This window comes from Vombatus ursinus, unplaced genomic scaffold, assembly GCF_900497805.2.
Source record: "Vombatus ursinus unplaced genomic scaffold, bare-nosed wombat genome assembly UNPS02009173.1, whole genome shotgun sequence".
Taxonomy (NCBI): domain Eukaryota; kingdom Metazoa; phylum Chordata; class Mammalia; order Diprotodontia; family Vombatidae; genus Vombatus; species Vombatus ursinus.
In genome coordinates this window covers 7,297,777-7,317,201 of record NW_020948951.1, presented here as the reverse complement: position 1 = coordinate 7,317,201, position 19,425 = coordinate 7,297,777, and the positions used below count along the sequence as shown (strand labels likewise).

General features: G+C 44.3%; 1 protein-coding gene across 1 annotated transcript; it reads left to right on the top strand.

Annotated features, from left to right (window-relative positions):
• Positions 1-713: 713 nt before the first annotated feature.
• YJU2 (YJU2 splicing factor homolog) lies at positions 714-12,138 on the top strand. Its single transcript, XM_027851378.1, has 8 exons — positions 714-835; positions 2,479-2,579; positions 2,954-3,098; positions 6,095-6,229; positions 7,130-7,311; positions 8,987-9,107; positions 10,103-10,262; positions 11,101-12,138. The coding sequence occupies exons 1-8, from the start codon at positions 812-814 to the stop codon at positions 11,211-11,213; spliced, it is 981 nt and encodes a 326-aa protein (XP_027707179.1). The 5' UTR covers positions 714-811; the 3' UTR covers positions 11,214-12,138.
• Positions 12,139-19,425: the final 7,287 nt, after the last annotated feature.

The window sequence follows — 19,425 nt, the reverse complement described above, 5'->3', positions numbered from 1 at the left end:
ACATAGAATGTCAGAGCTGGACAGGAAGGGACCTGTAGGATCCCAAACTTAACCCACTTAGTTTATTGGGAAAACTGAGGCCCAGGGAGGGGGGATGACCTTGCCCAAGGTCAACCACACAGTGAGTCTGGCCTCTGTTGATTTCCAGCCCCAGATTCTTTCCTCAAATTTCCCAGAGAGAGCTTTGGGAGCCCAACCAGAAGAAAATGTAAATAAATGGTGGAATGAACACACGCATGCGCATAAAGTAAGCAAGCAAGCGCTAGTGGGGGCCGCTAGGTGGCGCAGTGAATATAGCTCTGGCCTTGGAGTCAGAAGTTCAAATCTAGCCTCAGACACTTAACACTTAACTAGCTGTGGACCCTGGGCAAGTCACTTAACCCCGATTGCGTTACCAAAAATCAAAAGAAAAAAAGCGCTAGTGACCAGCACTAGGCAGTGCAGAGGCCCCCAGCCTTCCTCTCTTCTCCTTCCCTCCCGGATCCCCAGGTTTTAAAAGGTTCTAGCTGCTTGCTCCGGGGATAATCTTCCCTGTGTTTGCGGAACCTTCGCAGCGGCGGGTCCGGTTGCCATTGGACCCGTTAACGAGACGAACCTTACGTAAAGGGTGTGTGGGAGAGGGAGGAAGAACGGGGAGTACGTCACAGAAGGGGGCGGGCCATCGCGCCCTCGACCAATGAACGCGGTGGATCCGGCCAGTAGTTCCCGGAAGTGGGCTGTGCAGGTCGGGAGAGCCGCAGTGCAGCGTCTAGTGCCGGGTACTGCAGGTAACTTAGTGACTGCGAAGTGGGGTTCGTGAAGTGGTGCCAAGATGTCTGAGAGAAAAGTCTTAAATGTGAGTAAAGCGCGGGCAGCAAGAGCCCCATGGCCTCGGGTCCTCTGACCTCTCTTCTCCGTAGGCCAGCCTTCGCAGGGCTTCTCCCCAGGGTGGGGCTCCTCAAGTTCCTGCCCTCCTGGTGATGAGGCCTGAGGCCCCATCCTCAAAGAGCGGGGCTCCCCAAGGGTTCTCCCTCCGTGGGGTGCAGGGCTGGCCGTGGCTCCTCCAGAGGGCGGGACTTCCCCAGGCATCCCGCTGTGGATGGGGCGGGGGGGGCGGTGTAGGGCTTCCCCCATCATGGGTCGGGAGTTGTCCGGTCAATCTTTGCATCGGCTTTGGGGAGACCATCTCTCTTGGGAAAGTGTGGACCAACTCAAAGGTTGACGCCGACTTTGAGATGAATGGCGCCATCTCAGGAAGTTAAGAGACCCAAGGGCCGAGGAATCTGTCAGCTCAATATGTCCATTCACTGAGTAAACATGAGGCGCCTACTCTGATCCAGGCACTATCTAAGCGCTGGGAATACAAAAAGACAGTGCCTGCCCTCAAGCAACTAACGACCTAAGGGGGGAGGCCAAGCAAATATATGCAGGATATAAACTATATACAGGATAAACAGGAAATAATTAGCAGAGGAAAGACGCAGGAATCAAGAGTGGTTTTGGGAAGGCTTCTTGTAGGAGGTGGGAGTTTAGGGTCTTAAAGTCGAAGTGGAGGAGGAAGAGCATTGTGGCTTCTTTCTTGGCTATGGTCTCCTTGTGGAGACTTCCTCAGGGAGGTCTGTCTGCCTTCTTTCAAGGGCCAAGCCCAAGGGTAGACCCAGATCTGTGGTAGTAACTGGGGTTCGTGTGTGGTGTTAGTAAGCCAACAAGTACCTATGGTCGTACCTCAACAAGGAGATGTTATCACTTATCCCAAAGGTGGTGTCAACTTATAAGCCCACACTTTCCAAGGGAAGGTTTATTTGATTGGATTGCATCCTTTAATTTTGCCAAGGTCTTTTTCCTGGTCATACCCTCGGTGTTCTTGGGTGAAAGGAGCCTTTCTACGTCCTTCCCCTCCCCGACATAGTTGCCTTCTTTTTGGGCCAGGGGACAGGTTGCCCTCTTCCTGAGTTCTTTCTCTCTTTCACCCTTTCCCAGGAAGTTCCTGGGATGGTCATGGGTCACAGGTTTCTTAATGTTTCTCACTTATATGCTAGCTACTTCCTAGTTCCTCTCTCTCCGTTAATTGGACTCTCTCTTCTTTTTGTTTTCATTCTCCTCCTCCATAAGATGAGAGATTGGACTCGATGGCCTTTAAGGCTCCTTCTATCTCTAAATCCTTTGATCCTAACATCTCTTGGCTTTTTCGCCTTTAAACTCTTCTCTACATTCTCACCCCTCCATTTTCCCTTTCTTTCTCTATGTCTTATCCCCAAACTACCCTGTCTCCCAGTTCTCGTAATGTCTCCTTCTTAACTGATCTTTCTCTATGATCCTCTCCACCCTATAAATACTCTATGTGAGGTTTTCCTCCTATAATACCATATATACACTTCCTCTATGGGCTCTTTTCTTTTTTTCTTGCCTTTTTCTTGTTAAATTCCTTGACTTGAGAATCGGGGGGGGGTCAAAACTAGCCTTCTTTGTGATCATTACCTGTCTTTATCTTCCCCACAGAAATACTATCCACCAGATTTTGATCCATCAAAAATCCCTAAACTCAAGCTGCCTAAAGATCGGCAATATGTGGTAAGACTGATGGCCCCCTTCAACATGAGGTGAGAATATATATTGGAATACCCTTCCTTCCATATACAGAAAAGGGCTAACAGCAGGGCCTAAGGAATCCCACCTAGCCACCTCTGGCTTTGAAGGCCTGAAAAGGTTAATGTGGAGCAATCAGATACATGTTGTATACTGGCTCCCAGAAATCCTCAAAAACAGAACTTCATTATCTGGAGTCTGTGAGTTTGCTTTTAAAAATATTTTGATAATTGTATTTCAGTAGAAATTCTTTCTCCCAGCATGGAATTGGTCTGGACCAGTTCGTGGGGGAAGAGGTAGGGAAGATGATTTTATTTCCCATCAGGTCGAGGTACTTCATAACTGACTAGGGGAGTCATTCGCCACTTCCGATTTTTTCTCTTTCCAGGTGTAAGACATGTGGCGAATATATTTATAAAGGCAAGAAATTTAATGCCCGGAAGGAGACAGTGCAGAATGAGCTATATCTGGGACTCCCAATTTTTCGTTTCTATATCAAGTGTACCCGATGTCTAGCTGAAATCACCTTCAAAGTAAGTTACTACGTCTTTTAAATATATGTGTGTGTGTGTTTTAAGAAATTTAACATTGAACAATACAAGTGACTAAATTTCTTTAGTTACTATTTACAGTAAATTGAATAATTTCAATGCATAGAATAGCATATCACTTTTTTCAGTCATTCCTTCTATGGCTCTGTCAGGATTTATTGTCATTTATTCTCATTCACTTTTCGTCTTGTACAGGAGTAGTTAACGTGTCCCTAATTCTTCTGGTTCTGTTCTAGTTTCATTCTATTATTTCAGAAAGGTCTTTCTAATAAAAGTATTATAACTTTGTAAAAAGTGATATCTGTTTGTTAAATTGTATCACCAGGCCTTTGGAAGTTTGAAAGAATACTAACTACCAAATTTAATTATGGACTGTGCCACATATACTTTTTTCCAAGCAAAAAGGAAAATGTATAACTTCCTCAAATTATAAGATTTTAGATTCTGGACTTCACCAAATACAGTTTAGTAGATTTGCTGAAGACAGAAAATGTTAAACTTGAGGGGAAGAATATAAGGTGGGGGGGGGGGGTTGGCGTTTGAAACAATCAGGCCCTCTTCTGCTCTTAAAGCAACTAATAAAAATACTCTAATTCTGATACTTTTGTCAGGTGAGAGTACCTCTGTTGATTCAGTCAGTCACTAAGTATGAACAACCTAGTCAGTCAAGTTTCAGAAGGAGTAGACTGCTGTAAGCCAATGATCAAATGAAGTGATGCTGTATACAGGGAGTGTGTTGGGATTGACTGAAGAAGCTTGATTATATCTGGATTTAAACAAGCTAGGTTAACACCCAGTTTTTAGTGGTTGTCCTACTCCAGCCAAATCTCCTAGAGGAAATCGTTTTGAGGAGTGGTGGAGTGGAGGGAGAAGAACCTCTGTTTCCTCTCTTCCCACCCCCAACGAGAAGATGAACATGTAAAGATTTGGACTTTCCATGAGTACCCTAAGATTCCATCTTCTTAGAACAGCTGATGTCCGTGTCTACATTGGGAACTGAGGATAAAATAGAAACTGAAGTGTGTAGGTTGATTGTATAACCTTCCTCCTCCCCCAGCTGGGTGAGCTCCTGTGGTTCCTTATTACCTCCAGGGTCAGATATACACTCTTCTGTCTGGCATTTAAGACTCTTTGTGTCCCGGCCCCTTCCTACCCTTCCAGTCTTACACTTTACTCCCCTCCATACCTTCTACAACCCAGTTACTTGGCCTACTTGGAGTTCTTTAAACATGACCCTTCATCTCAATCTCTTTGCGTTTGCACTGGCTGTCCCTCATGCCTGGAATGCTCTGTCCCTCACCTCCTACTCTTGTTTTCTCTGGTGTCCTTCAGCTTCTACAGGAGGCCTTTTTTAGCCCCTCCCCCTCCCCCCATCCCACCTCCAACTCTTGGTGCCTTTGCTTCTGAAACTACTTTCTAGCTCCTCTGTCTGTGTCTTGTAGATACTTACTTATTTTCACGTTGTCTTCCATATTAAAATATATGGACCTTGAAGTCAGATACTATTGTTTTGCCTTTCTTTGTATCAATAGTACTTATACCTTAATAGTAAGTATTTACTGCTTTGCGCATAATAGGCCCTTAATAAATATTTATTGGTTGACTGACTGAGTAAATGTTTACTGACTGACTTTCCAAATTTTCTTATATTCCTCATTCTTGTGTGTTTCTTGAATTCTAACATTCTAATTAGGACACAGTTAATTAACTATTCAAGTCTAGTCAAGCATCTATTAAGTACTTACTGTGTACCAGGCACTATGCTTGGCTCTGGGGATTAAAATCCAAGCAAAAAGAAAAGACAGTCCCTGCCCTCAAGGAGAGGCGAGACAGCACACAGAAGGGAGCTGAAAGGGGGTGCAGGTAGGGAAAGAGTAGGCAGAGGTGTCATGATGGCAAAGTCCAGAGTCAGGTGAAGCCAGGAGAGAAATGAAGGGTATTGTTCCCTTCCTCAAAATGGAGGTTTTGCTCTGTTGTTGGACATTTAGGTTGCTTCCAGTTTTTAAAAATAACATAAAATACTGTTATAAAAATCTTTGAACATATAGCTGTTTTGTTTTTTGTAACCTTTTCAAGGTATATTCCCAAGATCCTGAGTCTTAACCAACCCTTATAGGCCCTCCACAAACTACTTAAACCAGTCTCCTGGACCTTATGGAAGTTTCTGAGCTGGTAAAGGCAGGACTAGCCCTAAGAAAAAGGATGAGAGTTGATCTTCAAGTGTCTCAAGAAGGCCCTAGGACACACAGACAACTTTGTGTACATCCCTTCCCTGTTCTGCAGATGGTTTAGAACCTCCTTACAAAGGCTTTCACTTGCCTTCTGACTGCCTAGCCTGTGTTTTCTTCTCATAGAATGAGCTGATCAACAAATATTTATTGAGGGCCTGCTATTTACAAGTCCCAGGGCCACAAGCTGTGGTTAATGCAGTGGGGTGTGAGACAGTTCCTGCCATTGTGGAATTTATTGTTACTGATAATAATTACTCATACTCATATTTTAAGGTTTGTAAAGTGCTTTCTTTACACCAAGTCTATGATCTCAGTGTGTGTAAGTATTATTCCCATTTTACAGATTAGAAAACTGAAGTTGAGAGGGCTTATGACTTTCTCATTTCCCAGCAAAGAAATTTGAGAACAAGGCCTGAAGCCTGGGCCCTTTGGCTCCATGTCCCTTGTACTATCTTATAAAATAAGAAATGAGGAAGTTGTGCAATCAGATCCAGTCAGGCATGTCCTGAGAGAACTGTTTACATCCTTGTTTTCTCCTCTAACTCATTCTGAAATGGAATTATTCCTGGCCACCAGCCTCACTGGGTCAGGTCCTAGACTGCCACCTCAGCTGCTGCTCCAGTTGACCAATTGGGTTTTCTTACGTCTTCTTCTGTTTCATCTGACAGCTATACCATACAGTTTCTAAGCCAGACTGCTTTTGACCCATGGCCTGGATTCATATAAAACTGACTTCTTTGCCCCCAGACAGACCCTGAGAACACAGATTATACCATGGAGCATGGAGCCACCCGGAACTTCCAGGCTGAGAAACTACTGGAAGAGGAAGAGAAAAGGGTACAGAAGGAAAGAGAAGATGAAGAATTAAATAATCCCATGAAGGTAATATAATAATACCTCACATTTCCATGTATCTTAAGGTTTATAGAACATTTTCCTCACCCCAGCCCTGAGAGGTAAATAGTGTAGGAAGCTGACACTCGGAGAGAAGTGACTTGCCCAAAGTCATGTGTGTCGCTAATAAATGTCAATACCAATTCTTGAATCCAAATCTCCACGTCCACACTCAGGCCTCTTTTTTTCTGCCTCTCTCACAGAACCCCCGGGTTCTGTGCTTGTGGTAGCAATTCCCTGGGCAGCCCCTAGCACATGGCAGCTGACTTCTAGTGCTAAGTATGTTGTGTCAGAGCCCAAAGGCAGTAGACTGGCCTGCCTGCAATTGAGGCCCTGATAGAGTGTGTGCTAAGGTCTGTTCCACCTTTACCTGTCTAGGTTGTGTCCCAGAGTCCATTCCTGCTTTCATGGTATATTACTGGGAAATAAGTTGGGGAGTAATAATAATAATAATGATAGCAACTGGCATTTGTAAAACTTTAAGTTATGCAAAATGCTTTACATACATTTTCTCATTACATGTAGTATGGCAGGTATTTTATAAATGAGGAGGCTGAAGCTCGGAGGTGTTTATTAGCTTGCCCAAGGTGACATAGCTGTCAAGTGTCAAAGGAAGGATTGGAACCCAGGTCTCTCCTGACTCTTAAGTCCAGCATCAGGGTAGAGATATATACCAGTGAATCAGGGCAGTTGAGAAGACAAGACAGAGCCACATGGAACATACCTATACAGTATTGCATTTGATCCTCACTACAACACTGGGAGGCTGGTGATGCAAGTATTATCATCCCAACCTTACAGATGAGAAAACTGAGGCTCAGAAGTGTGGGTGCTGTACTAGAAACCCGGTTGGCCCTGAGTCTCATTGCTGTGTCCATCCTCCCCCAGGTGCTGGAGAATCGGACCAAAGACTCTAAGCTGGAGATGGAGGTCCTAGAGAACCTGCAGGAGCTAAAGGAGCTCAACCAGCGCCAGGCTAACGTGGACTTCGAGGCAATGTTACAGCAGCACCGAGTGTCCGAGGAAGAGAAGCGCCAGCGAGAGCAGGAGGAGGACCGGAGGGAAATGGAGTAAGCTTAACAGGAAGGAAATGAGGAGGATTGATTTCAGTTTGGCAGATTTTGGAAAAGACATTGACAGCTTGTGGGGAGCCAGAGGAAGGGGATGTGGATGCAGGGGGTTGCCCTGAGAGGAAATAGGTGCCTTACCATTGGAGTCTTAAATCAGAGGCTTCACATCCTTTTGTGAAGAATGTTGTGAGAAAGATGTTTATTCACATTTCTGTAATATTTTAAGGTTTGCAAAGTGCATTTCTTACAAGGCCAAGAGATAGGTAGTATAAGTGTTATTATGCTGATTTAATAGATGAGGAAACTGGAGCTAAGACTGTCTTGCCCGTGGTCCTACAGCTTATAGGTGTGAGGGGACTTGAATGCAGGTGTCCTTTTTTCCGGGTCCATTATTCTTCACTACACCACGACTTCTGCTCAGTTGCTAGATGACTACCAAGGTCTTTGCCAGCTCTGAGATTATAGTTTTCCATGAGAGATTGCATCGGTTAGGGATGGGTTCCTGACCACACGAGGGCTCTAGGAAAGAGGTGATCCTGGGAGCCCTAAAGGACCTTATCCCTTGCAAGTAGAGAGTTGTTAGCAGGGGGCAGGGGCAAAGCTGTCCCTCAGGTTAGGATGGGGGTGGGGGCAGGAAGAGGAACCATCTTACCCCAAAGAGTCTTGAGGCTGGCCAGCCAGCCAGCCGTCTGGGAGGATGTGGCTGACACATTCGGTAAACTGTAAATGCTTTATGAAAAGATCCACCTTCTTCCATTATCATCTCATCTACCATGAGCAGGGGTTGTTTGCCCTAATTTTCTTTTTGCCATCAAATAGCTAAAAAGTTGCTTTTTGTCGTCTTTAATATTTGTATTCATTGCAAGCCTCAGCTCATTCTGAGCTTTAACATTCCTGACATTTTTATGGGGCCACACCACTTTTTTGTATTCATATTCATTCACTTGCCCTTTCTTTCATTTTCTGTACAATTTTTTTTAAAAATCTGATTCTTGATGCATGCAAATCAATCTCTTTAGACATTTTCCTCTTTTCTTCCCCATTGGGATAATTTGTGTTCGTTCTTGAGAGCCTCCCAGTCCCCTTGAGTGAACTTTTCCTGTAGAATCCTTAGGCCATGGGATTCTACCTCTTCTGTATCTAAACTCTTTAAAATTGATCTGTTTCAGTGGTCTGTGGTGATTCTAGGCCTTAGTTTCCCCATCTCCCTGCCTTGTGAGTGTTGAGAGAAACAGGTATTAAATAAGTGTTGCCTCCTTCACCCTGTTTCTCTCTCCCCACACCCCATACCCCTTAGTATTCTGACAAGTTCATAAAATGAAAATGACTGGGGAGCTTGGCTCACATACCAGCCTCCAGGGCAGGCCCCATTGCAGACTCTAGCCTGTGTCCTTTCTTCAGTAGGGTTGGCACAGAGAGAGCCAAGGAGAGTAAGGGGTGTTAGGACACCACACATCAGGATATGCCACGGTTTCACAGCGATGTGCTGGTTGGGGAGCAGCTCTGGGGCCACTCCTTTCCAGAGGAGATCGAAGGGAAATAGCTTTGGGCATCATTGAGGAAAAGAAGAGACACTGTCCATGGGTAATGACTAGCTGGAGGCTGCCTGTGAAGTCACAGCTGTGCCTCCCAAGAAGAAGCCATGTGGCCCTAACAGACAATTGTCTATCCCCAGGGCCATGATGGAGCAGGCCCGGAGACGGAGACTGCTTGAAGACTCTGATTCTGATGAAGAGCTCGCCCTTGCGCCTTCTCCAATGCCCGTTCGGGCCACCCCCACAGCCATCTTAGAGGAGGTAAGTCTGAGACTACCTCCCTGCCCCACCACAAGCTAATTGTGATGGTGGATGGAGTTTAGGAAAGGGGAAGTGACAGTTTTGCAGCTGGACTACCCAGACCTTATCCTTGACACAGGACCAGTAAGGAATTTAAGCTGTGGGCTTGGCAACCAGCCAGAGGAGCAAAAGATGCTAGTATTTTGATCAATCAGCAAACATTTACTAAGCACCTACTGTGTTTCAGGCACAGTTGTTGGGGATACAAAGACAAGGAAGAACAGGTAGGCTAGTATGACTAGGCCATAGAGAGCATGGAGGGGAGGAGGAGTGTGTCAGAGGACTGAGCAGGCAGGAGAGGGCCAGACTGGGAACAACCATAAACACCAGGCAGGAGTTTACATTGGATCTTACAGGTACTGGGGAGCACTGGCACTCAATGAGCAGGGCTGGGGTGGGGAGAGCAATTCATGTCCTCCACCGGCCCCCCCTCCCCCTCCCCATGCTCTCCAGACAGGTGTTTAGAAGGACCCTTCCAACTGACATTTTGTTTTAAAGTCCTTCCTAGATCTGTTGTCCTTTGCTTAAAATAGTGATGATAGCTGCTAGTGGAGATGCCTGCTGTTCTCTCCAGCTTTTCTTTCTAGGCCAGGTCTCCCACCTTCATCACTTCTATCCTGGGGCTTTGAGGAACATGCTCCCTGGGTGTCCAGCCTTGTGAAGGCTTCTCCGGAAGTGCTTTGGGAGAATTTACGCCCTTCCACCCCTCTGGGTGTGGAATCATTGAAAACGGAGCCAGAAGGGACTGTCAGCCCCATAGCCTAGACCCCCCACGGGCAGGAAGCCTGGGGATGGTAATCATGGCTAGCTTTAAAGTTTGCAAAGGCCCCTTTGCATGTTATCTCAATCAAGAAAGGATTGAGCACTAATTAATTCCAAATGAAAGGGTAATTTTTGAATTCCTAGGAATGATTTTTGAGAACCAATTGTCTCATAGCCCTCTTCTTCCCCCTCAGGTCCCACAGATAAAAAAGCAGAAGTTGGAGAGCTGGGAACGGAGTGTGGGTGCTCTGGGCAGTAAGTCCAAGCTGGCAGGCCTGGTTGTGGCAAAGAAGGCGCCTGCCCAGAGGACCAGCAGCAGCAATGGGCACGTGGGCTTGCCTTCCTCGGGCACAGGTAATGGGCGCCAGCCTCACAAGAGTCCCTTAACTGCTAGAAAGAAGGGCAACATTGGGAGTTAAAGCCAGAAGACCATCTGGGGGGGCAGAGCCAGCTCGGCTGCTTCATAGCTGCATGACCTTTACTTTACTTTACTTTACTTTACTTTACTTTACTTTACTTTACTTTACTTTACTTAACTTTACTTATCAGAACCTCTGTTTTCTCATCTGTTCGATGAAGAATTTGGTCTAGATCTTAACTTTTTTTGTCTCCTGGATCCCTTTGGAATATGTCCAGTGAAGCCTATGCCCCCCCCCCCCCCTTCTCAGAATAACGTTTTTAAATAATTGAAGGAAATGCTACATTTCATGTAGAGGTTGGGAAATATATTATATATATATATTTAATACAAGTTCATGGCCCCCCCTAAAAATCTGTGAATGCCAGGTTAAGCCCACCCCAGGTCCAGATGGTCTCTAAGGACCTGTTCTCTGAATTTCATATGATTTTGAAATTCTTGGTCTGTGTCCTGTTTGCTGAAGAAACAAGGGAAGAAGTGTCTTTGAGGCAGCCACTAGGGGGCAAAGGGTGCCCACGCAGGTGCAGAGAATAGCTTTGTTTCTGATCCTTGATTCCCTTTGTACCAGAGATGACTGTGATAGCTGTTGAAGATAGAAACCAATTCTGAAGGGGGCAGGGGCAGGGGTGGTGGTGGTGCTGGGAGGGAAGAGGGGAGGAAGGAGGTATTAAGTTTTTCCTAATATCCTGTACTGCTGAACCATGACTTTGTGGAGACTCAGGGCTCCAGTGTTGGGGAGGGCCCAACAAAACTGACCCCAGCCTCTCTTTGTAGGCATACCACAGAGTTTGAAGGATGCCAATTCGTTGCCCCGAATACCCGGTTCCTCATCCCTGAGCCAGCTGGGGGCGTACTCAGACAGTGAAGATAGCAGCAGCAGCAGCTGAAGCATCAGCCCCTCCCCTTGGAGGGAGGCCCCGACTCTTAACGGCCCTTCCCCAGTGGGGCCTGACCACAGAGCCAGGCTGGAGTGGGTTTATTTCTTTGTTCAGTGAGCTGAGCAACATGAGGAGGAGGATTGGGGCGGGAGTGACACTGTGCCTCTGTCTCGAGAGCTTACTGTGCTTTCCCCCCTTCTTAGCTGGCTGCTCCTCTCCTCTCCTCTCCTTTTCAGGCCCATAGGCCTTGGGAGCTTTCCATGTTATGGCATTCCTCCCTCTTTAGGAAGTGGTAACTGAAGATCTGCCATCCATTCCTAGCCTCACACCCCCCAAAGGAGCAGGGGTGGCCCTCCAGAAGATGCTGGGACTCAACCCTGCTTCCTTTGGACCCCTACCCCTCATGTTCATCAAGCCCAAGCAGCCACAGCAGAATTACTGGGGTGGCGTGGAGTTACTTCTTGCTATCCTTGGAATTTGAGGGCTTTTTTCTCCCTTACAGGGCCGGAATTCATTTATTTCTGTTGCTGGTGTGTCACTGATCACATGCCATAGAGAATGGCACTTTTCATCAGTGCTTAGTGCTAACCCCACATGGGTGGTAGATTTGCCTTCCCCTAGCCCCACACCCACACCAGCCCCTAGCTGATGGCACTTGAACCTTTGGGAATTGAATTATAGGATATATGATGCCCTCTCACAACAGGTATCTTCTTTTTCCCTCTACCTTCTGCCCAGATCTAAGCAATAAACGGAGCAGATTCTGAGACCAACAGTGCTGCAAGTGGCCAGATCAGGCCTACCCAAAAGTGACATCCCTATTCTCTTCTCTCTCCCCTCTCCCCCTCCACCCCCCCCCCACCTACCAGCACCACCTGATTTGTATCTTGAAGTCATTATCTTAAACCAAATAAAGGAAACCAAAAGGACTCATGATTATGCTGATCCTGAGCCTTAAATCTTTTGATTGTCTTTTTGCCCCCCCGGGCGGCAGCTTTGGGTGGGTAAATGACTGTCTGTTTGTGGTTGTTATGCAGGGGATTACTGTTCTGGTGGGCCTTGGAGCAGATGCACAGAGGGCCCTGTTATCTCAGAGCTTCTGTGGTTCTGTCATAGTCCTTCAGCTCTTATCCTCTGGCCTAGGAGCCAGGAGATCTGTATTCGGATGCCATTTCTGCTACTGATAAGACTATTGACCTTAACTAGAAAATGGGAAGGTTTTATTGGATGATCTCCAAGGTCTCTCCCAGCTTTTAAAGGCTCTGATGATATGAAGGAGTAGGGTATGCATCCCGTGAGTTTACCAGGAGCTTTGAAACCTGCCCTCAGGCCCCTGCAGCAGGAGGTTGTGGTAGACTTGCCTCCCAACCCCATTAACTCAGCTGGTAGCTCTGCCATCCTACGTTCAGCGACCACCCTGTAGGGTGAATGAACTGGTGAGTGGTGGTCAGTCTCCCCTCTTCTCAGTGGGTTCCTTATTCTTTCACAGCGGGACCCTGCAGAGTAGTCTAGCCTCATCTGTCAGAGGGCTATAGTCTGTGTGCTCCCTGTGTACTTTGCGTGCAAGGGGACGAAAAGCTGTTGCTAACAGCTGGGATATGAGAAGCCAAACCCACATTTGGGGTGCGAGGCACAACCAAAGAAGAGATGAGACTAGGCAGGCCCCACCCCCACCTCATTCCCTTGTGCCAAAACAGGACCTTCCACCTAATGCTTATCAAATTGAGCCGTGGCAACAACAAGGTTTTAACAGATGGCCCTCAGCCCTACAGCATCTCAGACAACGATTGAGGTCAACTCCACTTACTCATGGACTGAGGGAAGTTCTATGGTCTACTCCTTTCCTAACTTTCTCTCCAGGGTGCCTGTGTATTAATGGATATTATAATGTAGCCCGCTTCGTTTCCCAAAATATTTTCTGTAGCTGAAACTTTGTCTCAACCACAAAGAGGTTAAGGGTTAACCAGAAATAGATACGTGTAAATTAAAACCACTTTGAAATATCGTCTCACACCTATCAGATTGGGTAAAATGATAGAAGAGGAAATGACAAGTGTTGGAGAGAGTATTGAAAAATTGGGACACTAATGCACTCTTGGTGGAACTGTAAACTAATTTAGTCATTTTGGAGAGCAATTTGGAATTATACCCAAAGAGTTATAAAACTCTGTATACCTTTTGACCCAGCAATACCATTATTAGGTCTTTTCCCCAACCTGATCGGGGAAAAAGGAAAAGAGCCTACATGTTTTAAAATATTTATAGCAGCTCTCTTTGTGGCGGCAAAGAACTGGAAATTGAGGTGATGCCCATCAGTTGGGGAATGGCTAAACAAGTTGTGGTATATGATTGTGATGGAATACTACTGTGCTATAAGAAATGATGAGCAGGTTGATTAGAAAAACATGGAAAGACTTGCATGAAATAATGAAGAGTAAAAATGAACAGAACCAAGAGAACGTTGTATATAGTAACAGCAATATTGTTTAAAGAATAGCTGTGAACGACTAAGTTATTCTGCATAGTATAAATACTCAAACTGGCTATAAAGGACCAGTGAAGGAAGATGCTATCTACCTCCAGAGAAAACTGATAAGGTATGCATAGTATGGTTTTACATATAAATATATATAGATACATATATACATGTAAGTATGTATATATGTATCGGTATATCTGCATATAAGTATATATACATATAAGTATATGTAGTCATATACATGTAAAATTATAAAATGTATCTTTATGTGTGTATATATACACATATAATACATACATATAATGTGCATGTATTTATCTGTCCACAGGTGGCCTTCTCTAGTGTGAAGTGGGGAGGGAGGGAGACAGTTTGGAACTTTCAATGTAACAAAAAAATAAATAAAATTTAAATTTAAAAAAGAGAAAGAAATGTACATTCCAAAAAAATACCTGTGTACTGTGCTTTGTCCCAGGTCCTGCCCCTTAGTTTGGTGCTCAACTTCTTCCCACCCTCCCTCCCCCAACCACCACCAAAAAAAAAAAACCAAAAAGCCCAAACCTCTCCAAGTGACAGCAGAGCAACCAAGATGGGGAGAGATGGTTATCCTGCAGCCTAGGGGTGAGAGGCCTGGCTTGAGAACTTCTGCTCTGAGAAAGGAAAGCTTTGCCCCATGTTTCTCTTCCTGCTCTCCCTTCTCTCACCCCATGTGCCTTTTTTTCCCTACTTAGTATTTTATTTTTCCCCAGTTACAAGCATTCATTTTTAAAACTGAGCTCCAAATTCTCTTCCTCCCATGTATATGTGTAGTCATGCAAAACATTTCAATATTAGTCATGTTGTGAGAGGAAACAGACCAAAAAAACCCAAGAAAAATAAAATAAAAAAGTATGTTTCAATCTGCATTCAGACATCATCAGTTCCTTTTCTGAGGATGGATAACATTTTTCATCATAAGTCCTTCAGAGTTGTCTTAGACCATTGTATTACTGAGAATAGCTAAGTCATTCACAGGTGATCATCTTACAATATTGCTGCTACTTTGTATGTGGTACATTTCACTTCGCATCAGCTCATGCAAGTCCAGGTTTGTTTTTTTTTAAACAAGTTATGGCCTGTTTATTAAAGAATACTTTTGGACAGTCAGTTTACTTTTCACTGGTCTGTTCTGGCATGCTTCTAATGATATCAGAATCACCTGGATCAATGATAGTCAGTGTACATACTCTGTAGTACTTCCCACATGCTGTACCCAATTCAATGTTATTGCCACTGTAGTGATGGATGCCAGTTTTGGCCAACATAGCGTAATATTCAATCTCTGATTTCCTCAAGGCTGGGCAGTTGTTGGCTAAGATGACCAATTTGGGCTTGCCTCATCTGATCATTTTCAGGTTCTGTTTGTAGCCTAGCAGGTATTTGCCGCTTTTCACGACCAGCTGGAGCCTCGAGTTGATGGACTCCAGCGACTTTTTTGTCTTCTTTGCGGCCACCGTCTTCCTGCCTGCAGTGCGGGAGGACCCTCAGCCAGAGACCTGCGGCCAAGATGGCCGGGAAGCGAGAGCTCCAGGTTTTTTTGAGAGCATCCTGCTCATTGTTTCTTATAGTACAATAGTATTCCATCATAATCACATGGAACAATTTATTCACCCGTTCTCAATGATGAGCATCCCCTCAATTTCCAATTCTTTGCCACCAGAAAAGAGCTGCTATAAATATTTTTGTACATATAGATCCTTTTCCTTTTCCTTTTTTTTTTTTAATTTCTTTTGGGATGCAGGCCTAGTAGTGGTATTGCTAGGTCAAATGGTATGCATGGTTTTATAGCTCTTTGGCCATAGTTCCAAATTGTTTTACAGAATGGTTGAATCAGTTCACAACTCCACCAACAGTGCATTAATGTCTAATTTTTTCCATATCCCCTCCAACATTGGTCATTTTCCTTTTCTGTCCTATTTGCCAATCTAATAGGTATGAGAGAATACCTCAAAATGGTTTTAATTTGCATTTCTTCCATCAATAATGAGTTAGAACTTTTTTTTCATATGGCTATAGATAGCTTTGATTACTTCATCTAAAAACTGGTCATATCTTTTGATCATTAATCAATTGGGGAATGGCTCCCATTTTTATAAATTTGTTTGAATTCTCTATATGTTTGAGAAATGGGGCCTTCATCAGAGAAACTTGTTTCAAAATTTTTTTCACAGTTACTATTGCTAACTATATTTCCCTCCATCCTATTCCCCCCACTCCCCGTTTATTCTATTCTCTTTCTCCTTTCACCTTGTCCCTCCTCCAAAATGTTTTGCTTCTGACTACCCCCTCCCCCAATCTGGCCTCCCTTCTATGATGCACTGTGCCCCCCCCCCAAGCCCTTCTTTTATCCCCTTCCTTTCCTACTTTCCTGTAGGGTAAGTAAGATAGATTCCTATACCCAATTGAGTGTGTATGTTATTTCCTCTTTGAGCCAATTCTGATGAGAGTAAGGTTCACTCACTCCCCCTCACCTCTCCCCTCTTCCCCTCCATTATAAAAGCTTTGTCTTGCCTCTTTTATGTGAGATAATTTACCCCCATTCTACCTCTCCCTTTCCACCTTTCTTTCAATACATTCCTCTCTCGCCCCTTAATTTTATTTTTTAGGTATCATCCCTTCATATTCAACTCACACCTGTGCCCTCTGTCTATATATACTCTTTCTAACTGCTCTAATAATGAGAAAGTTTTTATGAATTACAAGTTATCATCTTCCCATGTAGGAATGGGAACAGTTTAAACTTATTAAGTCCCTTATGATTTCCCTTTCCTGTTTACCTATTTATGCTTCTCTTGAGTCTTGTATTTGAAAGTCAGATTTTCTATTCAACTCTTGTCTTTTCATCAAGAATGCTTGAAAGTCCTCTATCTCATTGAATATCCATTTTCCCCCCTGAAGGATTTTGCTGAGTAGGTGATTCTTGGTTGTAATGCTAACTCTTTTGTCCTCTGGAATATCATATTCCAAGCCCTCTGATCCTTTAATGTAGGATATGCTGCTAAATCTTGTGTTTTCCTGACTGTGGTTCCACAATACTTGAATTATTTCTTTCTGGATGCTTGCAATATTTTCTCCTTGACTTGAGAGCTCTGGAATTTTACTATAATATTCATAGGAATTTTCATTTTGGGATCTCTTTCAGGAGGTGATCGGTAGATTCTTTCAATTTCTATTTTACCTTCTGGTTCTAGAATATCAGGTCAGTTTTCCTTGATAATTTCTTGAAAGATGATGTCTAGTCTCTTTTTTTGATCATGGCTTTCAGGTAGTCCAATAATTTTTAAATGATCTCTCTTGGATCTATTTTCCAGGTCAGTTGTTTTTCCAATGAGCTATTCTACACTGCCTTCTATTTTTTCATTCTTTTTTTTTTTATTATTTCTTGATTTCTCATAAACTCATTAGCTTCCATTTGCTCAATTCTAATTTTTAAGGAGTTATTTTCTTCATTGAGCTTTTGTACCTTTTTTTCCATTTGGCAAATTCTACTTTTTAAGGAGTTTATTTTTTTCATCAGTGAGTTCTTGTGCCTCTTTTTCCATTTGACCAGTTCTGCTTCTTTTTTTTTTTTTTGTTGGGCAATGGGGGTTAAGTGACTTGCCGAGGGTCACACAGCTAGTAAGTGTTATGTGTCTGAGATTGGATTTGAACTCAGGTCCTTCTGAATCCAGGGCCGGTGCTCTATCCATTGCGCCACCTAGCTGCCCCCAGTTCTGCTTTTTAAGGCATTCTTCTCCTCATTGGCTTTTTGTACCTCTTTTACCATTTGGCCTAGTCTGTTTTTTAAGGTGTTATTTTCTTCAGTATTTTTTTGTATCTCCTTTACCAAGCTGTTGACTCTTTTTTCATCATTTTCTTGCATCACTCTCATTTCTCATCCCAATTTTTCTTCCACCTCTCTTACTTGATTTTCAAAATCCTTTTTGAGCTCTTCCATGGCCTGAGACCAATTCATATTTTTCTTGGAGGTTTTGGATGTAGGAGCTTTAACTTTGTTGTCTTCTTCTGAGTATGTGTTTTGATCTTCCTTGTCACCATAGTAATTTTCTATGGTCAGAATTTTTTTGTTTGCTCATTTTCCCAGCCTATTACTTGACTTTTAATTCTTTGTTAAAATGGGGCTCTGCTTCCATGTGGAGGGCGCACTGTCTCAAGCTTCAGGGGTTTTGTGCAGCCATAGATTTCAAAGATACTTCTAGGGACCTTAATGTTTTCAGTTCTTCCAAGGTGGTATGATCTAAGGAGAGGTATATTTACTCCTTTCCTGGCCTGTGCTTTGGTCTGTGAGTGACCACAAGCACTCTTGTCTGCCCTGGAACTGTGAGGAAGGACCCTTCTCCACTTAGACCTCAAGCTCTATTATGCTAGAGTTGTACTGCCGCCAGGACTGTGACCTGGATCTGAGTATGGGCAAAGCAACAGAGTCCTGCCTCAGTGCCAGCAGAGAGACCCCTGTAATTTCCTTCTGACCAGTTGCTCAACCCCTTTACCATCTGTGGGCTGAGAGCTTTGGAAGCAGCTGCTGCCGCTGCTAATGTAATAGCTCCTAAGGCCTGCTTCTGGTTTGCTGGGACTGGGGCTGTGCTGGTGGTGCCTGCACTGGACTGCACTCCTCTCAAACCCTGGTGCAACAGACCTTTCCTGCTGACCTTCTAAGATGTCTTGGGCTAGAAAATTGTTTCCCTTGGTCTTTTTGTGGGTTCTGCTGCTCTAGAATTTGTTTAGGGTCATTTTTTAAAGGTATTTGGAGGAGTTTGGGGGAGAACTCAGGCAAGTCTATGCCTTTACTCTGCCATCTTCCTCACATGTCTTTGAACATGTGCCAGCCCCCTCCTTCTACTGTGTGGGGCTCCTTTCCTACCTACCTCCCTTCCCCAGGGCAAATTTGCATTTTCACTTTTCATAGAGGTCTGCATCCGCTTAAATCGAGAACTGTCGTAATAGCATCTTAAGGTTTGCAAGGCATCATTGTCCCCAGTTTACAAGTGAAGAATCTGAGGCACAGAGAAGTTATTTGCCCAGTGCCACACAGCTAGTAAGTGTCATGGGTGAATTTGAGTACAGCGCTCTTTTCACACTATAGCATGCTGCTTTCTCAGTACCTAAGTGTTTTTAAAATGTTTATTAGATGGAATTGAGCTAGTATTATTAACAATGATAAAAGTTTGGATAATTGAATCCTGAAGGGATTTGCCAGAGCTTTTAGAGATACTGATTTCCCCACTCTCCCAATCTTTTTGTACATTTTTTAGCTTTATAAAGAGTCCCTGGTAGCCAGTTAGATGCCCCATCCTATACCCCCATTCCAGGGGTAGGGCCAGAGCCCACTCCCTGAGGCAAAGGACAGCTGCCAAGTCCAGGAGTGTCAGTTAGTGCCCATTCCTTTCTTCCTGTGCTTCTTCCTTCTAAGGAGTCAGAAGACCTGGATTCTGGTCCCATTTCTATCATAAACTTGCTTTATGACTATCAGTGAGCCACTTCCATAGGCTTCTTTTTCCCATTAGTAAAGTAAACATCTATCAACCATATAATACACTGGAGATGCATAGATAACTGCTCTTGAGCAGCTTACTAATCGAGGGTGATGGGTATCAGTTGGAAGGTCCCAAGCTCTTTCTAGATCTGGCTTTATCTGTTCTAAGAGCCCTCCCAGCTCTGCCATTCTGTGTTCTAAGAGCCCTCCCAGCTCTGCCATTCTGTGTTCTA

What these genes read in the sequence shown, in the direction of transcription:
- YJU2 (XM_027851378.1), top strand. Translation starts at nt 812, where the DNA reads ATGTCTGAGAGAAAAGTCTTAAAT. An exon ending in GAGGACCGGAGGGAAATGGA is followed by an intron (nt 7,312 to 8,986) that starts GTAAGCTTAACA and finishes GTCTATCCCCAG; the next exon opens with GGCCATGATGGAGCAGGCCC. An exon ending in CCACAGCCATCTTAGAGGAG is followed by an intron (nt 9,108 to 10,102) that starts GTAAGTCTGAGA and finishes CTTCCCCCTCAG; the next exon opens with GTCCCACAGATAAAAAAGCA.